The 24,783-nt window shown below is 43.6% G+C and overlaps 1 protein-coding gene across 4 annotated transcripts in view; it reads right to left on the bottom strand.

The window, feature by feature from the left end:
- Window positions 1-24,783, bottom strand: part of Adcy10 (adenylate cyclase 10) — an 83,886-nt gene that overhangs the window by 19,364 nt on the left and 39,739 nt on the right. For 3 of the 4 annotated variants that reach the window (XM_048421340.3, XM_048421339.3, XM_048421342.3), the window contains 10 exons: window positions 20,318-20,474; window positions 18,118-18,310; window positions 15,345-15,431; window positions 13,730-14,004; window positions 9,833-9,969; window positions 8,470-8,595; window positions 5,196-5,474; window positions 4,626-4,913; window positions 1,296-1,362; window positions 624-855 (listed from right to left, as the gene is read on the bottom strand). In XM_048421340.3, coding sequence (XP_048277297.3) covers window positions 624-855; window positions 1,296-1,362; window positions 4,626-4,913; window positions 5,196-5,474; window positions 8,470-8,595; window positions 9,833-9,969; window positions 13,730-14,004; window positions 15,345-15,431; window positions 18,118-18,310; window positions 20,318-20,474 — 1,841 coding nt within the window. The remainder of the gene's footprint in view (window positions 1-623; window positions 856-1,295; window positions 1,363-4,625; window positions 4,914-5,195; window positions 5,475-8,469; window positions 8,596-9,832; window positions 9,970-13,729; window positions 14,005-15,344; window positions 15,432-18,117; window positions 18,311-20,317; window positions 20,475-24,783) is intronic. The other variant, XM_048421341.3, reaches the window with a different exon arrangement.

A 24,783-nucleotide genomic window follows, 5' to 3' on the forward strand; every position in this document is an offset into this window, starting at 1 on the left:
TAACCTAGGAGTGGAATTGAACTTGATCTGTAGCTCAGGCTGATTTCAAGCTTGTGACTGTCCTGCCTCAGCTTCTGAAGTATACCCCCATGCCTGGCTTGGTTGTAGTGCTATAATTAATCAATTATTAATTACTTTTTTTTCAAAACAGGGTCTTGTGTATCTTATGTGGCCATAAACTTGCCATATAGCTGAATCTAGCCTTGTGGCTCGCTTTTCCTGCTGTCTGCAGATCTCAGTATAGAACTCTCAGCTCCTTCTTGAGCACCGCATTTCTGTCTGTGTGCTACCATGCTTCCCAACATGATGACAATGAACTAAACCTCTGAACCTGTAAGCAAGCCTCCAGTTAAATGCTTTCCTTTATAAGAGTTGCTGTGGCCATAGAGTGAGTCTCTCCACAGCAGCAGAGCACTAAGACAATGATGGTACTTGAAATTGCTCCAGCTCTCTTTTCTCAGGAGATCACTTCCTTTCTCGGCAATGTGATTTTTCTAAGGAAAGGGCTGCCAGCAGGGATCAACATGAAGTCTTACAAAAGCACACAGGACCTGGACTCTGGCTGTGTGTCTGAGTCTTAGGGGTGGAAGAGGAGGAGGAGGAGGTGTAGAACAATAGCTTACCTTATAGTTGTCACCCAGGATGAGATAAGCAGATACAATTTCTAGGAAGTAGTACAGGGCTTTGTTGTTTTCTTCTAAGGCTACAAAATGTTGGGCCAGTGGCAAGATGACAATCTGGAGCAACTCCTCACACTGGCACGATTCTGATGGAATGATGTCTTCCGGAGACGACCTCATCTTTTGGATAATGTTGTCAAAGAAATGTAATATTACTTCCCTTGCTTCTGAGTCACTGTTTAAATATAAGAATAAGTAGATCATCAGTAGATTGCAGACATGGCACAGGTTTTAATATGAAATTATCTTTTTTTTAGATTTATTTATTTATTATATATACAAAATTCTGCCTCAGTGTATGCCCACATGCCAGAGGAGGGTGCCAGATCTCATTACAGATGATTGTGAGCCACCATGTGGTTGCTGGGAATTGAACTCAGGACCTCTGAAAGAGCAGCCAGTGCTCTTAACCTTTGAGCCATCTCTCCAGCCCTGAAATTATCTTTGAAGACTAACAAAGATCCAGTGTTGCTTTCACTGACCAGATGCACCAGACAGCCCCTACCAGTTTTCCTATCTATGTACCTAAGAGGCCTAAAGAGCTGACTCAGAAGTGCCCCCAAGGGTGATCTCATTGACCACCCCTTCTGTCCTAAAAACTACATACATGCATACCTGAGGTTCTCAGGGAATCTGTATTTCTTAGGGAGCTCTGACTTAGAAAAGATGACTTCCTCTTCAGCTAGAAAATAATTGAGCAAATGAGATGTTTGCCATCCACCAAAGACTCTTATTCCCTTTACCCAGCAAGGAACCATAGGTTCCAGTCCATCACCGCCCCACCCCAGGCACCTCAGCTTAGAAAAAGCCATGCGGTTCTTTTCTCTGGTAGAATCAGATCATGTGTGATGGGTGTCACTTCTGAAGAAGATGGGTTTCTACCCTGTTCTTTCCTTAGACAAGAATGTAGCTGGTTCTGAACAGCCAAAGGAAAGCAAAGCACCAACCAGGATGAGCCTGAGTCTGTAGCTGTCTGCCAGACCACTTGTCAAAATTTTAGTGGATTTTTTGGGGGGGGCGGTTGAGACAGGGTTTCTCTGTAGCTTTGGAGCCTGTCCTGGAACTAGCTCTTGTAGACCAGGCTGGTCTCAAACTCACAAAGATCCACCTGCCTCTGTCTCCCGAGTGCTGGGATTAAAGGCATGTGCCACCACCACCCAGTTTAGTGGATTATTACAAAGGCTGGTAAATAAAGTCCCATTCCACTGTGCTGATCCCACTGAAATGCTGGTTTGTTATAGCTGATAACATTATCCTAACCCATTTAACCTGCAATAATTAAAACTACAGTTTAACAATCATAAAGTAACACTAATGTGTCCTAAAGAAATTAAAATTTAAATACATCCACACACATACATAAGTAGGTTGTTTTGAGATGGGGCCTCATGTATCCCAGGCTACCCTTGAACTCAATTTGTAACCAAGGGTTGTGGGAGAATGGTTTGTATTCTGTCAATCATATTTTAAATAAATGCTGATTGGCCAGTAGCCATGCAGGAAGTAGAGGTGGGACAACCAGACAGGAAGTAGAGGCGGGTCAAAGAGAACAATAGAATTCTGGGAAAAGGAAGCCCGTTCCTCTGCAGTAGTGACTCATCCACAGAAGGAAGGTGTGACTGCCTCACTGAAAAAGGTACTGAGCCATGTGTTAATAAGAAATTTATAGTTAATGTAGACCTCTATGTGATATCTTTGGGACTTAACGATTGTGGGAACCGGACAGAACAGAAACCCTCGCCAACAAAGGATAACCTTCAACTTTGCATCCTCCTGTCTTCTCCCAAGAATTGGAATTGCGGGAGTGCAGTGCTAAGATTCAAACTCAGGGTTTTGAATATGCTAGGCAAGTAGTCTGCTGACTCTTCCTACATGGTCTAAAAAACACAGATACTCTAATGAAGTACTCCAAAGGCTAACTTAAGGAGATAAAGTCTTGAGCTAGACATCTTCCGTCTAATGAGACTTCAATAGGTTAGAAAGTCCCATGGGGAGAAGAAAGCAGCCTATCTCAGAGCATTTGCCAGTGGCAGACGTAGGACAGCCGCCTAGCAATAAATATAACTTCATCGGCTTGTTTTGCTTTGTTTTGGACAGTGTTTTACTACATAACAGGCTGTCCTTGAGCTCGGCAGCCCTCCTACTCCCTATTTTCCATCCTCTTGCCTTAGCCTCCACACACCTGAAGAGATCTCTTAGTTCATAAAAATGCAATTTGAAGATTCTGTGCTCTTGTCCTTACACAATAGATTCCCCAACGTGTGTGCCTATCAGCCTGTATGCAGAGCTTTGCCAGCGTTCTTAGCACACTGCATAAGAACCCTACCCCTTGAACTCTAACCAAGCCTTTGTAATTTGTGTAGCTCCATCTAGAATCTCATCTTAGATGGCAGCATTCACTGTGTCTTGGTTTCTTGGTACAGATTTTAATGTCAGCAGCATTCTACACATGTATTAACTTTGTTTTCTCTGAGACAAGGTCTCTTGGAGCCCAGGCTGGCTTTACACTTGCTATCTAACCAATGATGACCTCAAACTCCTGATCTTCCTGCCTCCATGTTCCCAGTGTTGGGATTATAGGTATGTACAACAATCAGTTTAGTTTTGTAATAGTAATAAATATATTTTCAATTTTGAAAAAATTGTAATGTCAAGGATGATAAGTGATGGTAGTCAGCGGTTGGTGACAACTGGGTACATTTTTCTTTCACCTCATTGCCCTGGGGTATGAACCCTACCACTGATGAATCTTCTTCTGTGTGCCTAAGTCCTTGGAAGACATGACTCTAAGATTCCAAACTTAAAGATGGACCCTCTTCTTTTACATTATTTACTTGTGTAAGTGGGCGTATGTGCCACAGTGTGCGTGAAGACATCAGAGGACAGCTTGTGGGAAGCAGGTCCTTCTTATGATTCATGTGGGTCCCAGATCAAACTCATTTGCCAGGTTGACAGTAGTTGCCTCTCTCCTCTGATCCATCTCAAAGTCCCTGATATCTGTCCTTTTCCCACCCTCTCGAAAACAGGAGCCTGAGCTGGGGTATGACTGTAATACCACCACTCTCAAGTTCAAGGTCAGCCTGGTCTAAGTAGTGAGTTCCAGGCTAACAGGGCTATATAATGAGACCCTGTCTCAGAAATGAGAGATAGAGAGAGAACTGAAGGGGGAAGAGAGTTAACTGAAACTAAAGATGCACATATGAAAAAGCCACATGGAAACCTACTATTTTGTTAGCTAATTTTTTTAAAAAAAGTTTGAAGTAAAGTATCCTTGTATGAATGGAAAATGTTGCCACCATAAGTCATAGGTTGTTAAGCAGAAATGCCAGAACCAGGTGTGGGATACCTCCTATGGTCAGCAAGGATCCAGAGGTTCCCCCTCAACAATATAGGCTATTTCCATTTATTTTAGATCATAGGATAACCTGTTGTTGTTGCTTTGCTAAAATGACAAGGTGTCAAAAAGTCTTTTAAGTATTTCTGCTTATACCCATAGCTTAGTGCTGCTCTTGGTCTTGGTCAGGGGAGCTTCTGTTTGAGTAGGTGATGACGTAGTAGAGACTCAAAGCTGGATAAAGTACCAAGCATAAGTGACTGTGATGAGCTCAGCCCTAACAGAGACATCTGTTTTGGCTCCTCAAGGCTCAGGGAACATCATGGAAACCAACCCACGTGCCACCTCACTGGCTTCCATCCCTTGCTGGGAGACACTTTGATTTCAGCTCAGCTGTCCTTTGCCAGAGTTCTATATGGAAGCCCCAGGGAGATGGACTCTGCTACCCCAGCTGCACTGCCAGCTCTTTCCTGCCCCGTGGACCTGTCACAGGGCTAATGTCCCAAACCCTGGGGGATTGGAGCCTTTAAGGTCCTGACCCAATCAATCCGTACCGATTTTAATCTCTAAGATTAAGAGCTGGGATCGGTTAGAAGTGAATTAAATTTTACTTTTATATCCTTGAGACTTTGCCATCTTCTTGACAGTATCCATATCCAAGGAGTTGAGTCGGATGTCCCCGATGAAATGGTGGTAAGGAATGAAGTCCCTGTTCCTGCAGTGGTTGCACCGATGGGCGTTTGCCTCCAAAAAGCGGGCGCATTTCAAATGCAAGACCTTCTTCTGGTCCTTAAGCCAGAGTTCATAGGCCGTTTTCTGCATTATAGGTCTGCAGAAGCGCAGGATGTGGCACTCAATCACCTCTCCTTCCTTTTCACGGAGTTCCTCTTCACCACGAGCTGGAAGGAGAAGGAAGGATTCTTCAGGCAGGCGGCAGGCGGCAGGCGGCAGGCAGCAGGCGGCAGGCGGCAGGCGGCAGGCGGCAGGCGGCAGGCGGCAGGCAACAATTCAACCACTCCTTCCTAACACACTTTATTTTTGGTAGGTTGTTTTTGTGGTGGTGGGGATTGAACCCTGGGACACTGTACATGCTAGGCTAGTGTTCTTCCACTCCACTCCATTCTCTTGTCTAGACATGCCTCTAGCCAAGGGGGGAAGATGGACGTTTTCCAGGTACTCACCTAACCCCTCGCTGGGCTTCAGGGCCAAAGAGCGATAATGCATCTCAAATGTGGTCACATTTTGTCTTAGGGCTAGTTGAAGATCTCTGCTACTCCGGAAACAATCAAAAATATTTGAATCCACGAGGGTGGCCAGGGCCTTAATCATGGTCTTCATGTTCCAGCAGGGGAGAATCTCAAACAACAGTTCTGTGGTGAAGGTTAGGCCAATGATGGCAGCACATCTCACCAGCATCTGATGGGAAAGGCTCATGCTGTCCAGCTGAACCAGAGAAATTTCTGCATGTGGAAAGCCACAATGGGACACTAGTTATCTACCATCATCAGATGCATTCTAGAGGTAGATGACTGTCCAGAGCACGATTCTGGTTTATAGAAACCTAGCTAAGCAAAGTAAAAAAAGGTAATTGCTTAGTACCCAGTTTATAGATACCCCTCATACCGAAAACATACAAGATGCGGTTTCTATAGTCTGTCTACATGACGTGAATAAGACAGATTTTAGGGTATTCTAGTTAGTGTTAAAGGGTGGCAAAGATGTGTAAGGAGATGTCACAGGAGGCCATTAGTAGTGGGGTCACCTTCTTGTGCTTTGAAGACTTCTCCAGCTGCCCAGCTGTCTTTGCCAGCTCTTCTTTTCCATGGACCTGCCTCAGGAATAAGCCTAAATCTCTCCCTATCTGCTCAAGGGATTAATTTATGCTCATGACACCATTATCATCTCTATTGCTTTAGTAAGGGATGAAGAGCCCAGAGTGCCATCCCAACTCTTCATCTAACTTTGGACATAGTTTATGCATTCCTGATCTTTTGATTTTGTTTTTGAGGTATGTGTGTTCTGGGGCCTAAACCCAGGACCCCCAAGCATGCTTAACAACTTGCTCTACCACTAAGCTACATCCCTGACCCCTTCTTAGAGACTTTTTAAAAAGATTTTTTTAAAGTTATATGTGTGAGTCTGTGTCAGGACATGTTCACTGCATGCATTGGAAACCCCCAGGAACTGGAGTTACAGGGGTTGTAAGCCACCATGTAAGTGCTGGCAAGAGTCCAGCATGGCAATCATCCTCCTAGCCCCCTTCTTAGAGCTTTTATATTCATTAGAGACAAAATTTGAATTTCTCAATGTGTCCACAGAACATGTAGCAGAACATGTGGAACACAGGTAGGTAGGGGGGAATTGAAAGTAAGCTAAGATGCTTTCACACTTCAGGAGACTCAGTGAATATAACATAAACACTACCTGTCACAGACTCAGTGTCCCCAGGCCATCCTTCCAAACATTTAAAGTTACTTCTGGACAGCATAGATTAGAACTGCATGCAAGCTACAAAATGGACTCAGACTCATTGTCCCTGAGTGTAACAATCCATCCTGAATACAAGCTTGTGCTCTGTCATTTCTGTCTCACAAGTCCAACGTTAGACAATGTCTTAGTGTTAGATTTTTCTTCCTTGTGATTGGTTTCAGCTTAATTGACAATACCTTACACTCCATTCTTGTATGTGTGTATGTGTGTGAATACGTTTGTGCTCATGTACTTACATGTGCTTGTTTGTGTGTGTGCACTTAGAAGCCAGAAGTCCACATTGAGAGCCCTCCTCAATTGCTCTTCATCTTATTTATTTACTTCTCTTTTATTGTTTTTTTGAGACAGGGTTTCTCTGTGCAACCATAGTTGTCCTGGAATTCACTTTGTAGACCAGGCTCCACTTGCCTCTGCCTCTCAAGTGCTGAGATTAAAGGTGTGTACCACCATTCCCAGTCATCTGACTTTGTGAGATGAGGTTTGTGGTATTAGAATGAGAATGGCCCCCAAAGGCTCACATGTTGACCTTCTATTGGTGGAACTGTTTGGGAAGGATTAGGAGTTGTGATCTTGTTGGAAGAGGTATGTCACTGGGAGTTGTCTTTGAGGTTTCAAAAGCCCACACCATTCCCAGATAGCTCTCTCTATCTCCCATTGATGGATCAGGATGTAAGCTCTCAGCACCATGCCTGCCTGCCACCATGTTCCCCACTGCGTGATGGTCATGGGCTCTAACCCTCTACAGATATGAGCCCAGGATTCAATGTTTTCTTTGATGAATTGCCTTGGCCCTGGTGTTTTGTCATGGCAATAGAAAAGTAACAGGTCTTTTTTTTTCATGGAGTCTGATACTTACCAATTCAACTACTCTGATAGACCCTAAGTCTCAGTGAGTCTCCTATTGCTGCAGGAGCTCCTTCCGCTCCTTCAGCCAATAGCCGCTGAGATACCAGCCCACTAGGGCATGGTCTCTCTCTCTTTAAAAAAACAGCGACAGCCCTCTGTTCACTCTCTTGCTTCCGGCTCTGCTTCCAGCTACTAGACTCCATTCCTGATCATGCAGAGGGCTGTTGTCTGGGATGGTGATCTGTAAGTTTTTCCCCTTTAAATAAATAATCATTCTATTAGTCATAATTCCAAACTGGTGTGGGATTGTTTGTGACTTACGCCTTCATCTGGCGCCCAACGTGGGGTCAAAGTGGTGCAGGAGAATTGTCTGTATTCTGTTAATCATGTTTTAAATACTGATTGGCCACGCAGGAAATATAGGCAGGAAAACCAGACAGGAAGTAGAGGTGGAACAAAGAGAACAGGATTATTTTGGGAAGCAGGAAGCTCCCTCCACCAGTCCAGCCCAGACCACTGAAGCAGCAACATGTGACCTGCCCTGCTGTGAAAGGTACTGAGCCATGTGGCTAACATAGATAAAAACAATGGGTTAATATAAGCTACAAGAATTAACAAGAAGCCTGAGCTAATGGGCCAATTAGTTTTATAACTTATGGAGACCTCTGTGTGATTTTCTTTGGGGCTTGCTGGTTGTGGGGTACCGGGCGGGACAGATACCCCAACAAGCAGGCCCCCTCATGTTACATCTATCTTTACCCCCTCAGTGCTGGTGCTAAAACCATGTGTCACCATGCCTGGTAAGTTCTAGGGATTGAACTCAGGTCCTTCCTCTAGCCTGGCACAACAAATGTTTTACCAACTGAGCCACTTCCCCGTTCTTCATACTTCACTTTTGTGCATTTGAATAAGCATTTGTTCAATCCAGAATATGTACTAAGAGAAGGAGTCTCCTAACTAGGGAGAAAAACCAAATCCACTGTATAGCCTGCCTACCACCTGGGGCAATGCAAAACAAGTACTCAAAGAGCTTGGTTATCATCTTTCTTTAGACAGCCATCCTAGATGAGGCAAAAGTAAAGTCTTCTGAAAAATGAATGCAAGTTCAGCTTCCTTTACCTTTTAGTGATGCTGGAGGTGACAAGTTCTTGAGCCTGACACCACTTGCAAGGTAACAGACTTCCTTACGTCCCTCAGATACGAAAGTATAAAAATGTGTGTCTTCTGTTGGCCTAACAGAATTCTCTATGGGGAGACAAGAGGGCAGGAAAGTTGAGAATCTTTTGCTGTCTTCAGAAAGTCTGATTTCCCTGAAAACTTGGAGAAGGAACTCAGGTGAGAAAAGCTGAACAGATGTGGTGATTCATCAAATGTTCTAGAACACCTTATTTTAAATAAAACTGATATGTGAGAATCTAAATTCACTCAAATTATTTTATGTTCCTTTCCCACCCTCCAAAACAAAAATTGGTACTATTGGTGTCTCCATAATACTTTTAGCTTTACAAAAATGGGGTTCACAACAACCTAGACTCCATCCTATCACACATAGTAATGTAGAGCTCTGTGCTCATTCGTTTGCCCACTGGCCTTACAAGGGGACATGGCTATAACCAGGGGGAGATTTAAAATGGTGAAGGTTGCAAATAAACATGCCTACTAAGTTGGTCTACCTGAACGTGCCCCAAAATGTTTACCGCTCAAGTTATTTCTATAACACTTAGTGGGTGAGGTACAAATGAAGCCAAGTTCCTCATCTCCTGGAGAGGTAAGTCATGCACCCAAAGACTGCCAGGCAGAAAGCGGCCCACCAGGGAGCACAAGCAGTACTAGACAATTCACAACAATATATTTATTAAAAACTTTCAGTGTAATATAATCTGTGAGGGTGATCAGCATGAATAATGCATGCTTCCAGGCCTCTCAGTGCATAAAACTATGGGGACAGATATCCAAGTAATTAACCAAAACACCAGGAAGAGTGAGCAAGAGCTAACAAGCAAAGAGTAACGTGTTGGGATAAAGTCAAATGAAGGGTTCAAAAAGACCCTGATTGGGGCCCTTACATTTCCCCATGTTCTTTTCTGTCTATCAGAGGTGTACATTTTTGGTTTTTGTTTGTTTTTTTTATTCCCCTTTTTTGGGGGGAGGTTTCAGGACAGGATTTCCTCAGTGTAACCACTCTGGCTGTCCTGGACCTCACTCTGTAGACCAGTCCAGCCTTGAACTCAGAGATCCACCTGCCTTTGCCTCCCAAGTGCTTGCACCATTCCTGCCTGGCTGAGGTGCGCATCCTTTAGCCCAGACCTGGAAGTCTGGGTTAGTTGAATTTCCTTAGCCTTCTTAGGATCTCAGATCTAGTGCTTTCTTACTCTCTGGAAGCCCTCTTCCACAGGAAATGGCCACGGGCTAGCCTCGATCCTTGCCACCTTGCTCTGCCAAAAGACCTAAGTGACAGAGTACTCTCGAAAAAGGCACTTACTGAACAGGTTATTCCAGGTCGCATTTGTCTTTTCCTCAGACTCTGCTTGTTGGAAAAGGAGAACTCTGTGGTGGTCGAGGTTTTTCAGCAATTCCTCACAGTAAAATGGAATCCCACAGCTCCCCTCCACCAGGTACCTGTAGGGAGAACAAGGCGGAGGGCTCATGCAGAGAACCAGCTGTTGGTCTAGAATGCACTCTTCTCTGCCCCCATGGCCTTCAACTTGTTTTCAAGTCTGGGGATTGACTTTTCTAGGCCCTGTGCGTGAGAGGCGTGCACTCTGCCGCTCTGCCTCCGCACTACATTCTCTCTCGTATCACAGTTTAAGTTACGGGACAAATGAGTGTTTCCAAAACTGAGACGATGTAATAAAGCACATCCTCTGGCTTGCTTCCCTTCCCCATGCTGTAGGTAATAATTTTGATTCGCTTCGGTTAATTCTGTCAACATTTCTTTAAAAGATACAAACAGGTCCTAGCAACATGGCTCAATGGTTAACGACTCTTGCTGCACAGGCCTGACAACCTGAGTTTAATCCCCTAACCCGTGTAGGAGGAGCCAGCTCTCCAGGGCTGTCCTCTTGTCAACATACACAGAATAACAACAAACTTAATATGTGTGTATGTGTAAACAGGAGCCTGCTAACACTTTGTCACGGGAGAGAGAGGGGCTAATAGGATCCCACCTTTCCCTGAGGTTTTACATGTTGTTAATGAGGGAGGGAGAGACATTTCCTTCACATAGCCACTGGTAAAGTGCCCACTCTCCCGTAAATAGCCCCTCACCCATGCAACCTTAATGAGTCTTACACACATATACACACATCCAAGCCAGGAACGTGGAAAGGAGGCTATCTGGTAAAGAGAAAACCAAACAATAGGAGTAAGAGTTGGAAAAGAGACATTAAACAAGGTTGGCGTGAACTTAATGTACATAATATACACGTATGAAAATGTCACAATGGCCGGGCGGTGGTGGCACATGCCTTTAATCCCAGCACTTGGGAGGCAGGTGGGATCTTTGTGAGTTCGAGGCCAGCCTGGTCTACAGAGCAAGTGCCAGGACAGACTCCAAAGCTTCCCAGAGAAACCCTGTTTTGAAAAACAAAAATAAAAACAAACAAAACCAAAACAAACCAAAAGAAAAAAGTCATAATGAAACTCATGTGTAATTAATAGATGCTAATAAAACATGCACACGTAGATTCCACCTCATACACCTCTCATGTGCCTCTTTTTAAAATAACGTTTTCAGTTTTGTGTGTGTAGGTGTTTTGACTGCATGTGTGTCGCTGCACCACACGCATGTCTAATGATCTCAGTGGGCAATTGGATCCCCTGGAACTGGAGGTGCAAACGGTTTTGAGTTCAGCAGATGGAAGTTAGGAATCAAACCCTGTACTCTGGAAGAGCAGCTAACACTCCTAACCGGTGAGCTATCTTTCCAGCTCTTGTCTTATATTTCTGTTAGGTAAAAGACACCTTGCATACTAGGTTATACCTCAGTTTTTCCACTCCACAGTGAGTCCGAGTCAACACTCTGTGTCAGCAGGAGTTTCTTATTCCCCTTTGTTATTACCCGCCATCTACTGAGGGATTCACCTACTTTCCTGAACTTAACCACCAAGGGATGAATATGTGAGTTGCTCCTAGTGTTTCACTAATATACGTTAAGCCCTCAAATTTTGTCTGTACATCATTTAAAAAATTTTGTCATACATTTGTGATAGATCCCTAGAAAATTTAGTATTGGTAGATCAAATGATGTTTGGCTGGGGACTTAGATCAGTAGCAGAAGTGCTTGCCTTGTATGAGTAAGAGACTTGGTTCTGAAAGAGAGAGAGAAGGAGGGAGGGAGGGGAGGAGGGAGGGAGGGAGGGAGGGAGGGAGAGAGAGAGAGAGAGAGAGAGAGAGAGAGAGAGAGAGAGAGAATGATTGTATACACTTGTAATCCTAGAGAGAAAGAACACACTTGTAATTCAAGCACTTGGGAGGATACAAAAGGTGGATACCAAGTTCAAAGTCAGGCTGGACTACATAATAAGATCTTGTCTCAAAAATTTTCCCTAAATAGGACCAAAGAGATAACTCAGTAGATAGGAATTATGCTGCTTGAGTACCTGAGTTCAAACTCCCAAACCCATGTAAAGAGCTTGGAGTGGTCAGGTCACAGACAGGAGGATTGGTATTAGTTTTTAGCCTAGCTCTAGTTTCTGTGAGAGACCCTGTCTCGGGATAATAGGTGGAGAACGACAGAACAGGCTACTGACATCCTCCTCTGGCCTACACACACTCATGGATGTACGCACCTGCATACACATGTGCATATGCACCACACAATTCACACATACATAAATATACTCCTACCCACACATGTATACATGCACACACACAGCAAAAAGACAAAAACTAAACAAAAAACAAACACCAATGGTAGAAATAATATTTATAGTTACATACACATACATCTACCATACATATATGAGAATCACAAACACCCTGCATGTGTATATGTGAAATACATCCCTTGAGTTGTTCTAAGTGAGCCCTTGTCCCATGCATCTTTCTTCCTTAAGTAGGGTAACCTAAATAGAAAGACCTAGTGTTAAGTGTCTGTAATCTCATTATTTTGGAAGCCAAGACAGGAGATTTCTATGAGGTTAGGGCACAGTGGGCATCAGCCCAGCCAGGGCTGCATCACAAGATTATATTTCAAACAAATTAAAACAAAATGAAATGAAAACCAAAACAAAGTGGAAAAGAATGATAGATACCAGCTAAAGAGCCATTGTCTAGTTGTTAAGGGGGCTGCTGTCAAGATCCCAGTGGAAGAATCACTGGCAATCTCAGAACACACATAAGAATGTATTTTCAACCCCTGCCTCAGACTGAGAACCCCACCAGCAGCCCCTTTCTCGCCAGCCAGCTAAGACCTTGCTGAGCTGCAGGTGTGGTTTGTACAACTTCTCTTTCCTGTCATTTCCCAAACACGTATAGCCATGCTCTTGGTCTTTGCTCATCAAAGAAGGTTGGCCCACACCCAGCATGATGAAAGGGAAGCAGATCAACTAAGCAATGCTTGAGGAGGTATAACAGGGTCCCACATCAGGGAGGCAATCAACAAGTCCTGCAGCCCAACCCAGAGAGAGGAGATGGTTCATTTGGTAAAGTGCTTGCTGCATAAGCCCGAGGATCTGAGTTTAGATCCCCAACATGCACGTAAAAGTAGGGTGTTGTTGTGTGCTATGGAATAATCCTCTCATACACTGTAAAGCTCTGTTGCTCAAATTGGTTTAATAAAATGCTGTTGGCCAGTACCAGGCAGGAAGTATAGGCAGGGCAGCCAAACCAAGGATGATGCGAAGGAAAAGGGAGGAGCCAGGAGACACCAGCCAGATGCAGGGGAAATATGAGATGAATGCACCATGCTAATAAGGTACTGCCATGTGACAGAGCATAAATAAGAAATATGGGTTAACTTAAAATGTAAGAGTTAGCTAGTAATAAGCCAGAGCTATTGACCAAGCATTTACAATTAATTATAAGCTTCTGTGTTAGTTATTTGGTACTGGCAGCTGGGATTGGGACAGAAACATCTGATTGCAGTTGTGTACATTTGTAATTCCAGCACTGGAGTGCCAGAGACAAGAGGATCCCTGAGACTCACTGAACAAACTAACTGTACCAATAAACTGCAGGTTTGATGAGAGATCATTGCTCAAAAAATAGATGAAGAACAATTAAGGAAGATACCCAGCATTAACCTCTGGCCTCCACATGTATCCACATGAACATATTTATAACACACATACACACACCACAGCCTGAGGGATCTGAGAAAGTTCAGATTTGGGGGATCAGTGCAGGGGGCAAGAGCTCAGGATAAGAGGTTACTTACGAGTCCAGCTCTTTGGGGATACTGCTTACACTAAGGTCAATACAGACCTTATCACGGATTTCCTGAGGCTGCATAGTACCAAGCATGATATAAGTGGTGTTCCGGTTCTTCATTATAGCATTGGCAGCCTCACAGGGAATTTCAGGGAAGGGAGACAGGCCCATAACAATGAAGATGGGCATGGCCCGGATGAGCTTTTCTATGAAGGCCCAGGAGGTTCCGTCCACATACTGGGCCTCATCAATGATGAAAACAATCCTTTCTTCTCTCACTGTCTGGAAAAGGGAGAGAAACAGGGACATGCTAGCGGACTTTGGGATCTTGTGCATGGGCATGTGGGGAATGTGTATTCATTGAGTGTTATGGTTTACACTTTGTAGATCAGGCTGGCCTCCAAATTACAGAGATAGATCCCCCTCAACCATGTCTTCAGAGTGTCAGGAATCAAAGTGTGTGCCACCACAACCAGCTAGTGGTGGTTTTATAAAGAGAAAGCAAGGAGAGGAGGGAGGAAAGAAAGGAAGGTAGGAAGGAAGCAGAAAGCACTAAAGCCAGTGTGACTCACACCTGTGATCCCTGCCCTTGGGAGGGAGACAGGAGGATCAGGAGTTCAAGGCTACCCTTCACATCGTGAGCTCAGAGTCAGTCTCAGCTAAGAGACCCTTTTTCAAAACAAATAAAACCCTAGAGCATAACTCAGTGGTAAAGTGTGTTTTTAGTATGTCCTGAGTTGGATTCTTAGTAAAATAAAAGAAGGGAAAAGAGATAACGTAAAATTGTAGGATAATTAGGGTTGTGGGGGTTATCTGCAAACTCAAAGAAAAAAACAAAACAGAAAACAATGCTCATTACATAAAAATAATGAACATGTCAGCTAAAAGTCATTTTAATCTACTGATGAATGATCCTGGGAATATGATTTTTTTCCCTGTAACATACACATAAGCACCACGGGCTAGGTAGTGTGTATATAGTGCTGATGGAGACAGACCTGCTCCTGACACTGCTGGTGGCTTGTGCTATTTTGGTTTAAACTCTGGTACAGGTTACACTTTAAATAGATTGTGTATCCTTTTACCTGCGCAGGTTACTACTAGTCTGAATTATTCATCCACTCATTAAACATTTAGTGTCTACCTATTAGGGTTGTGCACAGCCCCAGCAGGTGCTGGAGACATGCAATAGACCATGAAGGCACGGGCTTCCTGTCTCAGCTTCTCAAGTCCTAGAATCATGTGTGTACCACTGTGCTGGATGTGTGTGTGTGTGTGTGTGTGTGTGTGTCTGTGTGTGTGTCTGTGTCTGTGTACATGAGTGCCAGTGTCCACACAGGCCAGAAAGAGTTGCCACTCTTTCTTGTGGAGCTGCAGTTGATGTGGGTGCTGGGAACTGAACTCGGGTCCTTCTAAGTGCTGAGTCATCTCTCCAGCTTCTCTCTACCTGAATTCGGAACAGACTCAGCTCAGGTTTGGAAGGACGGGGAGAAGGAAGCACTGGAGGATATGGCTGTCACATGCTCCCCACGTTCTTTGCCAGCAGAGTCCGAGTCCCTTGAGGCAGCTGGCTTTGTGACCATTTGTCTAGTTTCCTCCCCAATTGGCACAGGTGCTCTTACCTGCTCCAAGATCTTCATAAAGAGCGCTTCCAGTTGCTTTTGCTTATTAAATGTGCTCATCCTGGACATCTCTCGGGAAACAGGAAACTGTGCAGAGAGTAAGAGTGTGAACAGAAGGAAACAGCGACAGGAGTGACAAGCCTCATGTCTCTAAGCAAATCACGGCAACCGATGTGAAGCTTCAGATGCTCAAATGCTACTCCCCCAGTGCCCTCCCTGGCTTGAATCCTCTATGCCACTGAATAAAATAGCTTTAGGACAGAAAAGGGCACATGCTATCTTTACATTTGATGCCACTTTTGACAACAGGGTGATTTTGAGCCCACAGTACAGTTATGAAGGAATGGTGACAAACATATAATTCAATAAGTGGACATTTGGGTTTTCCTAGTCATGGCATTTTTAGATACCTGCATTGTCTCCCAAGAACATGGTACCGGGGTTGTGGATGTGGCTCACTGGCAGAACAAACACTTAGCCGTGTGAGGCCCTAAGTCCACCTTTAACTCCTATAACTAAATAAATAAATGTAAATTTTGTTTTGTTTTCTGAAACAAGTTTTCTCTATATAACAGTCCTGGCTGTCCTGGAATTTGCTCTGTAGACCAGGCTGGCCTAGAACTCACAGGGATCCGCCTGCCCCTGCCTCCTGAGTGCTGGGATTAAAGGTGTGTGTCACTACTGACCACCAATAAATGTAAATTTAGAAAATGTGGGGGTTAATTATCTAGACTTCAAACCCCTTATATTAAGTATTTATGTGTTATAGGGAATTGCATTATCATCTTGGTTTACCTGAATGTCTTTAGGACTTGAAATAAATCTTGTCTGAGTGATAAAAACTTTAGATTTATTTTATGTGTGTGAGTGTTTTGCTTGCATATATGTATTATATGCACCATGTGCATGCATGATGCCCACAGAGGTCAGAAGAAAGTATTAAGTCTCCTGAAACGAGAGCTACGAATGGTTGTGAGCCACCATGTTGGTGCTGGGGAACTGAACCCAGGTCTCCTGCAAAACAACGAATGCTCTTAATGGGGTCATTTCTCTAGCCCCTCGACTACAGGTTTTAAAGATTTGTTTTTATTTATTTTTATTTATTTTTGTTTTTCGAGACAGGGTTCCTCTGTTTAGCTCTGGCTGTCCTGGACCTAGCTCTTGTAAACCAGGCTGGCCTCGAACTCACAGAGATCCACCTGCCTCAGCCTCCCAAGTGCTGGGATTAAAGGTGTGTGCCACCACCCGACAAAGATTTATTTTTAACTATGTGTATTTGTATGTATTTATGTGTGAGTCTGTGCATATGGGTGCAAATATCTACAGAGGCCAGAAGAGGGCATTAGCTCCCCAGAGCTGGAATCATAGGCTGTGGTTGGTTGGTTGTCAGCTGCCTAATGTGGATGCTGGAAAATTCAGGTCCTTTGCACCAGCACTACATGCTTCAAAAAGATGAGCTGTCTCTCTAGCCCCAGATGACTAAGTTGTTTTCTAAAATGAATATAAATGCAGTTCAAGGAGAATGGAGAGACATTAACACTTGGATACTACAGGAAGACTAGGAAAGAATAAGAAAGGTGTGCTGGCTGGTTTTATGTCAACTTGACCCAATCTAGAGTCATCTGAAAGAAGGGACCTCAGTTGGGAAAAGGCATCTTATAAGATCAGCCTATAGGCAAGCCTGTAGGACATTTTCTTAATCAGTGATCAGTAAGAGAGGACCGTGTCTAAGCCAGCATCCTGGGTTCTCTAAGTGTTGTGGAAGAATCAGCGGGCACTCTAGGATACATTTTAGCCTTGGCAATTGCCAAGGAGTCAGCCTCTAGCAAACTGACTCTAATAGCTTAGCCAAGGGCTCCTTTATTGTTATACAATTTACATCTTTTAGCAAGTCAGTTTCTACATACCAAAACCTGTTATCTGAAGCTCCCAAAGAGACAAATGCCAAAGCAATTCCTAGCCACAGGACATCTCAGTTTGCTGAATCCTCCTGCAACCATATGTTGCATAGGCTTTGGAAACTTTAGGGAATTCTCAGCTATATTTTACATACTTCAAACAAAAGGCACAGGACACAAGAGGTAGCCACCACAAAAGGCAGATCAAAGCCAGGTGCTAACACTCCATCAAACCAGCTGCACAACTCGGAGTGAACTCTCTCCAAGTGCAAGAAAGCAGGCTGATGGGTGTGGTGGTACATGCCTTTAATGCCAGCGCTCAGGAAGCAGAGGTAGGCGGATCTCTAAATTTGAGGCCAGCCTAGTCTAAAAAACAAGTTTCACAGACAAACCCTGCATTGCTGGGCAGTGGTGGTACATACCTTTAATCCCAGCACTTGGGAGGCAGAGGTCTGCGGAGCTCAGTGAGTTTGAGGCCAGCCTGGTCTACAAAGTGAATTCCAGGATGCCCAGAACTATTACATAGAGAAACCCTGTCTCAAAACAAACAAACAAACAACAAAAGCAGGCAGAGCAAGCCATGAGGAATGGGGTGCAAGCCAGCAATAAGCAGCACCCCTCCATGGCCTCTGCATCAGCTCCTGCTCTTTGAGTTCTTGTGTTGACTTCCTTTGATGATGGGCTATGATCTGGAAGGGTAAGCCAAATGAACCCTGTTTTCCCCACCTTGTTTTTGGTCATAGTATTCCATCACAGCAATATTAATCTGACTAAAACAAAGGCTAAAGGCACATGAAGTCATATAGCATCAGACAAAAGCTGCTGTGCTTGGCCCATAGCTAATTTTTTGCAGGAGTCTAATGCAAGCTAGTTACCTGAACATGGAAGATGTCATTAAGAAGACAGTGGAATTTATCATCCAACAGCATCTTGACTCTATTTTGCAGATTGGTCTGTCGTTCTTTGTAATGTTTACAAGTATCTAGACCTAGTACATTAGCCATGAGTATCTGGATGGTATAAAAATTTTGATGGAAGCTGACCTTAGTCAGTGCAATAGCAATAGCCCTGTTCATAAGACAATCGAGAATCAGGAGAACATTTTAAATACAGTCCCTGGAGATAGTAAAGGCTGGAGGGAAGTTCTGATTTCTCATACTTAGCTGCAAGGACAGAAACTTATTGGAAACCCGGAAGCTGTTTTTATTTCTGCTTCAGGTATCCCAACCCCCTCCATTGTTCCACGATGTTAACCTAGGTATCTTCTAGTTCTGCCATCACTGCCCTGCACCCAGGCCCCTTAGACTTGTGCCTGTCTTGCTAAAACAGCATGCCTCTTTCTATGCCTGCTGTCAGTGACCCTCTGAAGACAACCCCTTAAAGAAACATGAGTGATATAGAGAACACTTGCCTGGAATGTGTGAAACCTGGTACCACCCAGAGCGACCCAAAACCTGAACAGAACAAAATGAGGTGAATCTTGCATTTTTCTGTTTAATGCTTTTCAGGGTTCCCATGGCCTACTTTGTGTGATATACAGAGTGGCCAAAGCCTCATTGTGTTTGCCTCACTCCTTTCTTCCGGGCTATCTATCATCACCAAGTGGATGGGAGTTTCCTATACAGCCGGGGTTATGTCTCCTCTCTAGGACTTTACTTTCCGCCTGTCTAGAGATGGCTATTATTGGCCTTAGCTCCTGTTCTGCAATGGCCTCTTGGAAGACTTTCCTGGTGCCCTGAATTTAGTACCCAACTGTCTTTGTGTTCCCGCAATATTCTACTGCCTGCCTCTGCCACCACCCTCACCACATTCCTTGCCATCTTCTAAGCTCCTTGAGAGGAGGGACCATATAGCACTCATCCTCGGGGCACTGGCACACTCAGGAGTGACTTGTATTCTCCAAAACTGTCCACGTGTTCCAACTACTGCAGAACGTGACCCTGTGTGGGACCAGTGTGGTCACAGGAATCAACTAAGATGAGGCTGTAACTTGAGCTCGGTGTGGTGGTGTGTGCCTGGAATCTCAGCATTCAGGAGGTGGAACTGAGAGGATCAGGAGTTCAAGGTTAGCCTGGGCTACATGAACCCCTGCCTGTAACTGATACATGAGTAAACATGTGTACATAGAAAACACACACAGGGAGATGCTGTGCGAAGGCAGAGATTTAGATAATGTGTCTCTCCAAGCCAAGGAGCACCAAACATTAACACTAAAGCACCAGAATTTAGGAAAGAAGAACAGGACAAGAGTTTTCTTAGTCCTTGGGATTCCAACCGCACTGACACCTGGGTTGGACTCTTAGCCTTTCTGAGTTTGTGGCACCTTGTTTCAGTCCCCTGGTAACTAATAGGGCATTTAGCAGTTCTTGGAACATAGTGGGAACATAGTAAGGAATGCAATGACTCAGTGTTTCTTGCTGTAATCATCTCCTTTTGAAACTGACTTTTCTTAGGCCTGACATTAAAGATCGATAGACGTTGGATAAAAAATAAGATTAACAAGCACTTCCACCTTATATACCCCTGCGGTTGTCATGGGCTTGGTCATCGTTCCTGTACAACCCAGTCCCTCAGAGTGGCAGAGTGCTCATCCCGAAGAGGGTCCTTAGGGGGTCCTTACAGTCCTTCTTGGGTGAAGACAAAGTATGGCATAAGTGCGCAAGCTCTGCCCTTCGGATTGAAGGTCTGGCAGCTCAGCATTCTTTAGCCCCGTTCTCAAAACTAAAGGGTTTAAAGCAGCAGTCCCCTTTTGGGTTCCCCAGACACACTCCAACCGCGGTGGCCACGTCCCTGCTAGATGTTATCACCTACCTAGACACTGAGGCTATGCAGGAAGTTTTCAAGTCTCCAAGCATGTCCCAAAATTAAATTGAGGTCTCCAGAATCAGCCACTTTTCTCTTAGTTTGAAACACTTATCACTAATTACCTATTCTGTTACAAGGGTCAACAGCTCTAGTCCTCTAGTTTGCCTAAGGCAAGTTATAAGCAGGAGAAGACACCAAAATAAGGGAGATTCCTTTAAGGATGCCAATATTTCCAAGGTCACAAGAAACATGATTTCAAGACACACTAACCTGTGGTTCTCATGCTGGGAGGCCAGGTATTCGATCTCCATAAGCAAGTGGCTTTTGCCATATCCTGGAGCTCCTTCGTACATTAGAATGCGGCTGCAGTTCGTCGTCAGAAAGTCTTTCATGGCAGACATGAAGTAGTCGATCTCCTTAACACGTCCTGTTGTTTGTTTATGTTTTTTAAAGGAGCAAACCCATTGACATAAAATAGTTTAGAAATAGTTTTCAAAAAGGCACACAGTGATACCCTAAGAATGCCTTTGGAGTTCCATTGTTCATGGTACTTCTTAGCGGGGTTGGTTGGTTGGTTTTTTTTTTGTTTTGTTTTGTTTTTTTGTTTTGTTTTTTGTCTCATGTAGCCCAGGCTAGCTGGCCTCAGTGTTACTACAAGGCTGAGGACGGCCGTGAAGCCACACATCTCCTGCTTTCACCTCCTGAGAGCTGGGGTTACAGGCATGTGCCTCTATACCTGACCTGAATTGTTGGTGGAATTTCTTAAGGCTCTATGCAGTCTTAAATTTTTTAAAAAATCTTTTCCTAAAGCTTTAGTTAGCAAGGTGATTTTGCAAGTTTATTTGGTTCCTACAAGCTGTGAAGAGAAGTTCCTTTGTGGTTGCTCCCTCGCCCCACACCAGGCCAGGAATGGAACCCAGAACCTCTGGAATGCTAGCCAAATGCTTTACCACTGTAATATCTCTATTACCAAGAGAAGTATTTGTAATATCATTACATTTTCATTTAACTGTGTTGTATAAAAATCGAGTTTTGCATAGATTATACAACTAGGAATTGAACCAAGGCTCTTAACTTTAAATCTTATTTTTCGGTTTTCTTTAACGAACTGATTATATAAGTAACACATGCTCACTGTAGAAAATATGGAAAATGAAGGAGGAAAAAGAACAATATAAAAATCATCCTGGGTGACAACCCTATCACTTTTTTTTTTCTGGCTGCCTTAAAATGTGTATAGTAGGCGGCAGCCCAGGCTGGAACCTGATAACTCAGCCCACGGTCTCCGAAACCTGGGTGAATGTGAAGGAGCTGGAAGAATTGGACTCTCATAGCAACGAGCAATTTCTGTGAGAAGAATTGTGAATTCACATTGGGTCTTTTCTAGTTTCTTGGCTGGACAGATGACTAAGGAGGTACCATTTTGTTAGTTGTGGGTAGATAGGTATGTATTATCTAATGTCTTTGCTAAAATAAAATCATGAATCCATGTAGAAGTGGTCAAGACAAGGACAGTATGGCACTGTAAGGGTCCGAGTATTGTTTGATGGACATTACTCTGCAGATTCTATCGCCTCTCTTGAGCAAAACATACCTTTTGAGAAAATGCATCTGAACTTCAGTGGTGTGAGCTGTCTTTTGAGACTTGAGGCTCATTTGGAAGACTGGAGTCAAAGGGCCATGTAGTAAAATCCTCCGGTTTGCTTGGTGCTAGTTATATGGAATACTTACTTTCATTGTATTTTAAAATTACAGGGTTTTTTTGGGGGGGGGTTGGGGGGTAATGTTTTTTGTTATTTTTTTCTTTTACTTTTTCTTTTTTGAGAGAGGGTTTCTCTGTGTTAACAGTCCTGGTCATCCTGGAACTCTGTAGACCAGGCTGGCCTTGAACTCAGAGATTTACCTGCCTCTTCCTCCCAAATGGTGGGATTAAAGACACGTGCCACCCCTGCCAGGCTTCTAAAATGAGTTTTAAGTTAACTTATCTTTAAATACATGTATCATATTTCTATCTAATCAAAGCCCTGGCTGGACTTATTTTTGCATACTTGTAATTCCAGCACTTAGGAAGGGTAGCAGAAGAATTGGAAGCTCAAGAGTAGGTCTGGCTACCTAGCAAGTTCAAGGTCAGTCTGGGCAACACAAAATCCTATCTCAAAAAACAAAAACAACAAAATAACTGATAAACAAAACCTACTACAGCAACTGTTACATACATTTTTGACCCTAATATTTTTCCAGGTAATTTTGTTGCCCTCTGTCATAGTTTTTTTGTTTTTGTTTTTGTTTTTTTTTGCACAGGAATGCTTATCAAAGAAGAACATTTCCCACACTGCTGACCTCCTACAATCTGTCATTGGATATAATAGCTTTGGGTGTGTGAACCTGATTTTTACCCAGGACTGTGGAATATGGCCTAAAGAAACTGGTTCATCCACTGAATCAAATGGAGGAATGTCTGCAGGTCATCCCATGGGTTCTAAGATCACTGCCAGTCCAGCAGAAGGGGGTGAGGACTTCATCTTTCAGTCATCGCTACGAGCACCTCTAGGGATGGAAAAGGAGGCCTTACAGGAGGGGGAGTGTGAGTGCTCTCCCTCTCTAGCTCTGAGTGTGGGAGTCTGTGTTTACCAGGTTCGAGCCTGAGAGTGGGGGGCGGGAGGTTCTGTTGGCCCAAGTGTTGCTGTACAGCTCAGGAACTATCGATTTCCTGCAGGCTTTGCAGACACTAAGATTCCAGCCTAAGCCAGGTGGTGGTGGTGCATGCTTTTAATCACAGTACTCAGGAGGCAGATGCAGGCAGATCTCCGTGAGTTCGAGTCCAGCCTGGTTTACAAAGTGAGTTCCAGGACAGCCTCCAAAAAAAACAAAAAACAAAAAACAACACAAAAAGAGATCTGGCCAAACATTCCTCCAAGGAAAGGGATACAGTGTGACTGATTTAACTTCAGATACATCTTTCAGGGATGTTAAATCTAACAGAAGGGATCACAAGGGCTGCTCCAAATAGCTGTCCTCAGAATCTACATCCAGGCTACATTGAGTCTCTGCTTTTAGAAGTATGACTGCCTCCTTTAGATCTATTTCCCTCTCCAACTTGAATTAGCTTTGCTAGGGTCCCTGTCACCAAGAATCCCAACTACATCACTTCTACATAGACTGTAGATGAAAGTGTATTTGTGGCTGGCAGGCGACTGAACTCTGTGCCTGTTAAGAACAGGCTCTCCCACCACACTACACTTAAGCCCTCATACACTTGAATATAAACATTAAAGCAGAATTTCTGGAAGAAAAGCTGAGACATACTTTCAAAACATGTGGATGAGGAAAGATTTCTTAAATAGCACACAGGGAAACACAGGTGAAAAACAAAAGATTGATAACTGAATTACATTACAGTCAAGAATTCTGCTCATTACTTATCAGGAAAGTGCTTGCCTTGGCAAAACACATAACTGAAAATAGAATGATACAGAGATGTACAGATAACACAGAAATCTGGGAAGGGTTCCATATTTAAAGAGAAAGAGAAAACCTAGTGTGATGGTGGCACAGGCTTGGAATACCATTATTCCAGTGCTGGAGACCAGAGGGTCAGAAGTTCAAGGCTGTCCTCAGGCATATAGACACTTTAAAGCCAACTTGGATTATAAGGACCATCTCAACAACAGTCACCACAGCAAGAAAAATATAAACTAGACCATATCTCAAAAAAAACTAGCCCAAATGAAAAACAGAAGAGAGATTTGTATAATCATTTTACAAAAAGATGGATAAATAAACAAAAAGGAACTCACCACACCAGAGCAATAAGAAGTGGACACTACAATAAGGAATCATTATATACCCCACAGGGTTTCCAAGTCATAAAAAGTGACAGAAGTGGCTGATGGAAAAGATGAAGGACAATGGTATCATCTACCAAAATTATACTCTTTGTACTGGCAAGATCACTCGTATATATGCATATATGCACACGTATGTATACATTTACATAATACTAGATGAACATACATAGTCGTGCTTATTTGTCTTGTTGCTTGGTTGTGCTGGTGCCTGTGATGATGTCTTGTCCTCTTGCCTCGGTATCCTGGGGAGCTGAGATTCCAGGGGTTGCGCCAGGCTATTCATCTTCTGTTAGAAAATGTTTAGTACAGAGAATGCTCATGGTAACACTGTCTGTAAGAACCTGGAAATGACCCAGATCTTATATACCAGGAAAAAATGGATGGTACATTTATAAAATGGCATGAAATATAGTGATAACTGGAAGTGATTTGTAGGAACAGCCAACAACATAGATACAGGTCATAACACACTGCTGCATAAAAGATTGCCAGAGTGTAAGATACATCTCAAACCACCACCAAACAAAATGATAAATAAGCATGCATGTGCTTTTTGTCTAATGTCTGTAATATACATATATACATACATGTAGATATATGAGTGATAGTGTCAGGACAAAGAGCATGCCGGGGAGAAAAGTCAAAGTAAGAGGTACACATAGGGATTTTCATGTGCGTTCACTTTGTGCTTTTTGTGCCCAAATGCCAGGCAAGAACTAGTTATAGAGATGTGGAATCCAGCTTCTCACTGTTCCTCCCACTCCCCTCTTCTCCCTACAAATATCAGAGCCTCAGGAAGTCCCCTGGACAGTGGCCAGGGGTGGCAGAAGACTCTGCGCTCAACCTTTAACCCAGACTTTCTTCCCAAAGATTTGTGAACCTTTTTCC

This window comes from Myodes glareolus, chromosome 5 (assembly GCF_982192425.1).
Source record: "Myodes glareolus chromosome 5, mMyoGla1.1, whole genome shotgun sequence".
Classification (NCBI taxonomy): Eukaryota; Metazoa; Chordata; class Mammalia; order Rodentia; family Cricetidae; genus Myodes; species Myodes glareolus.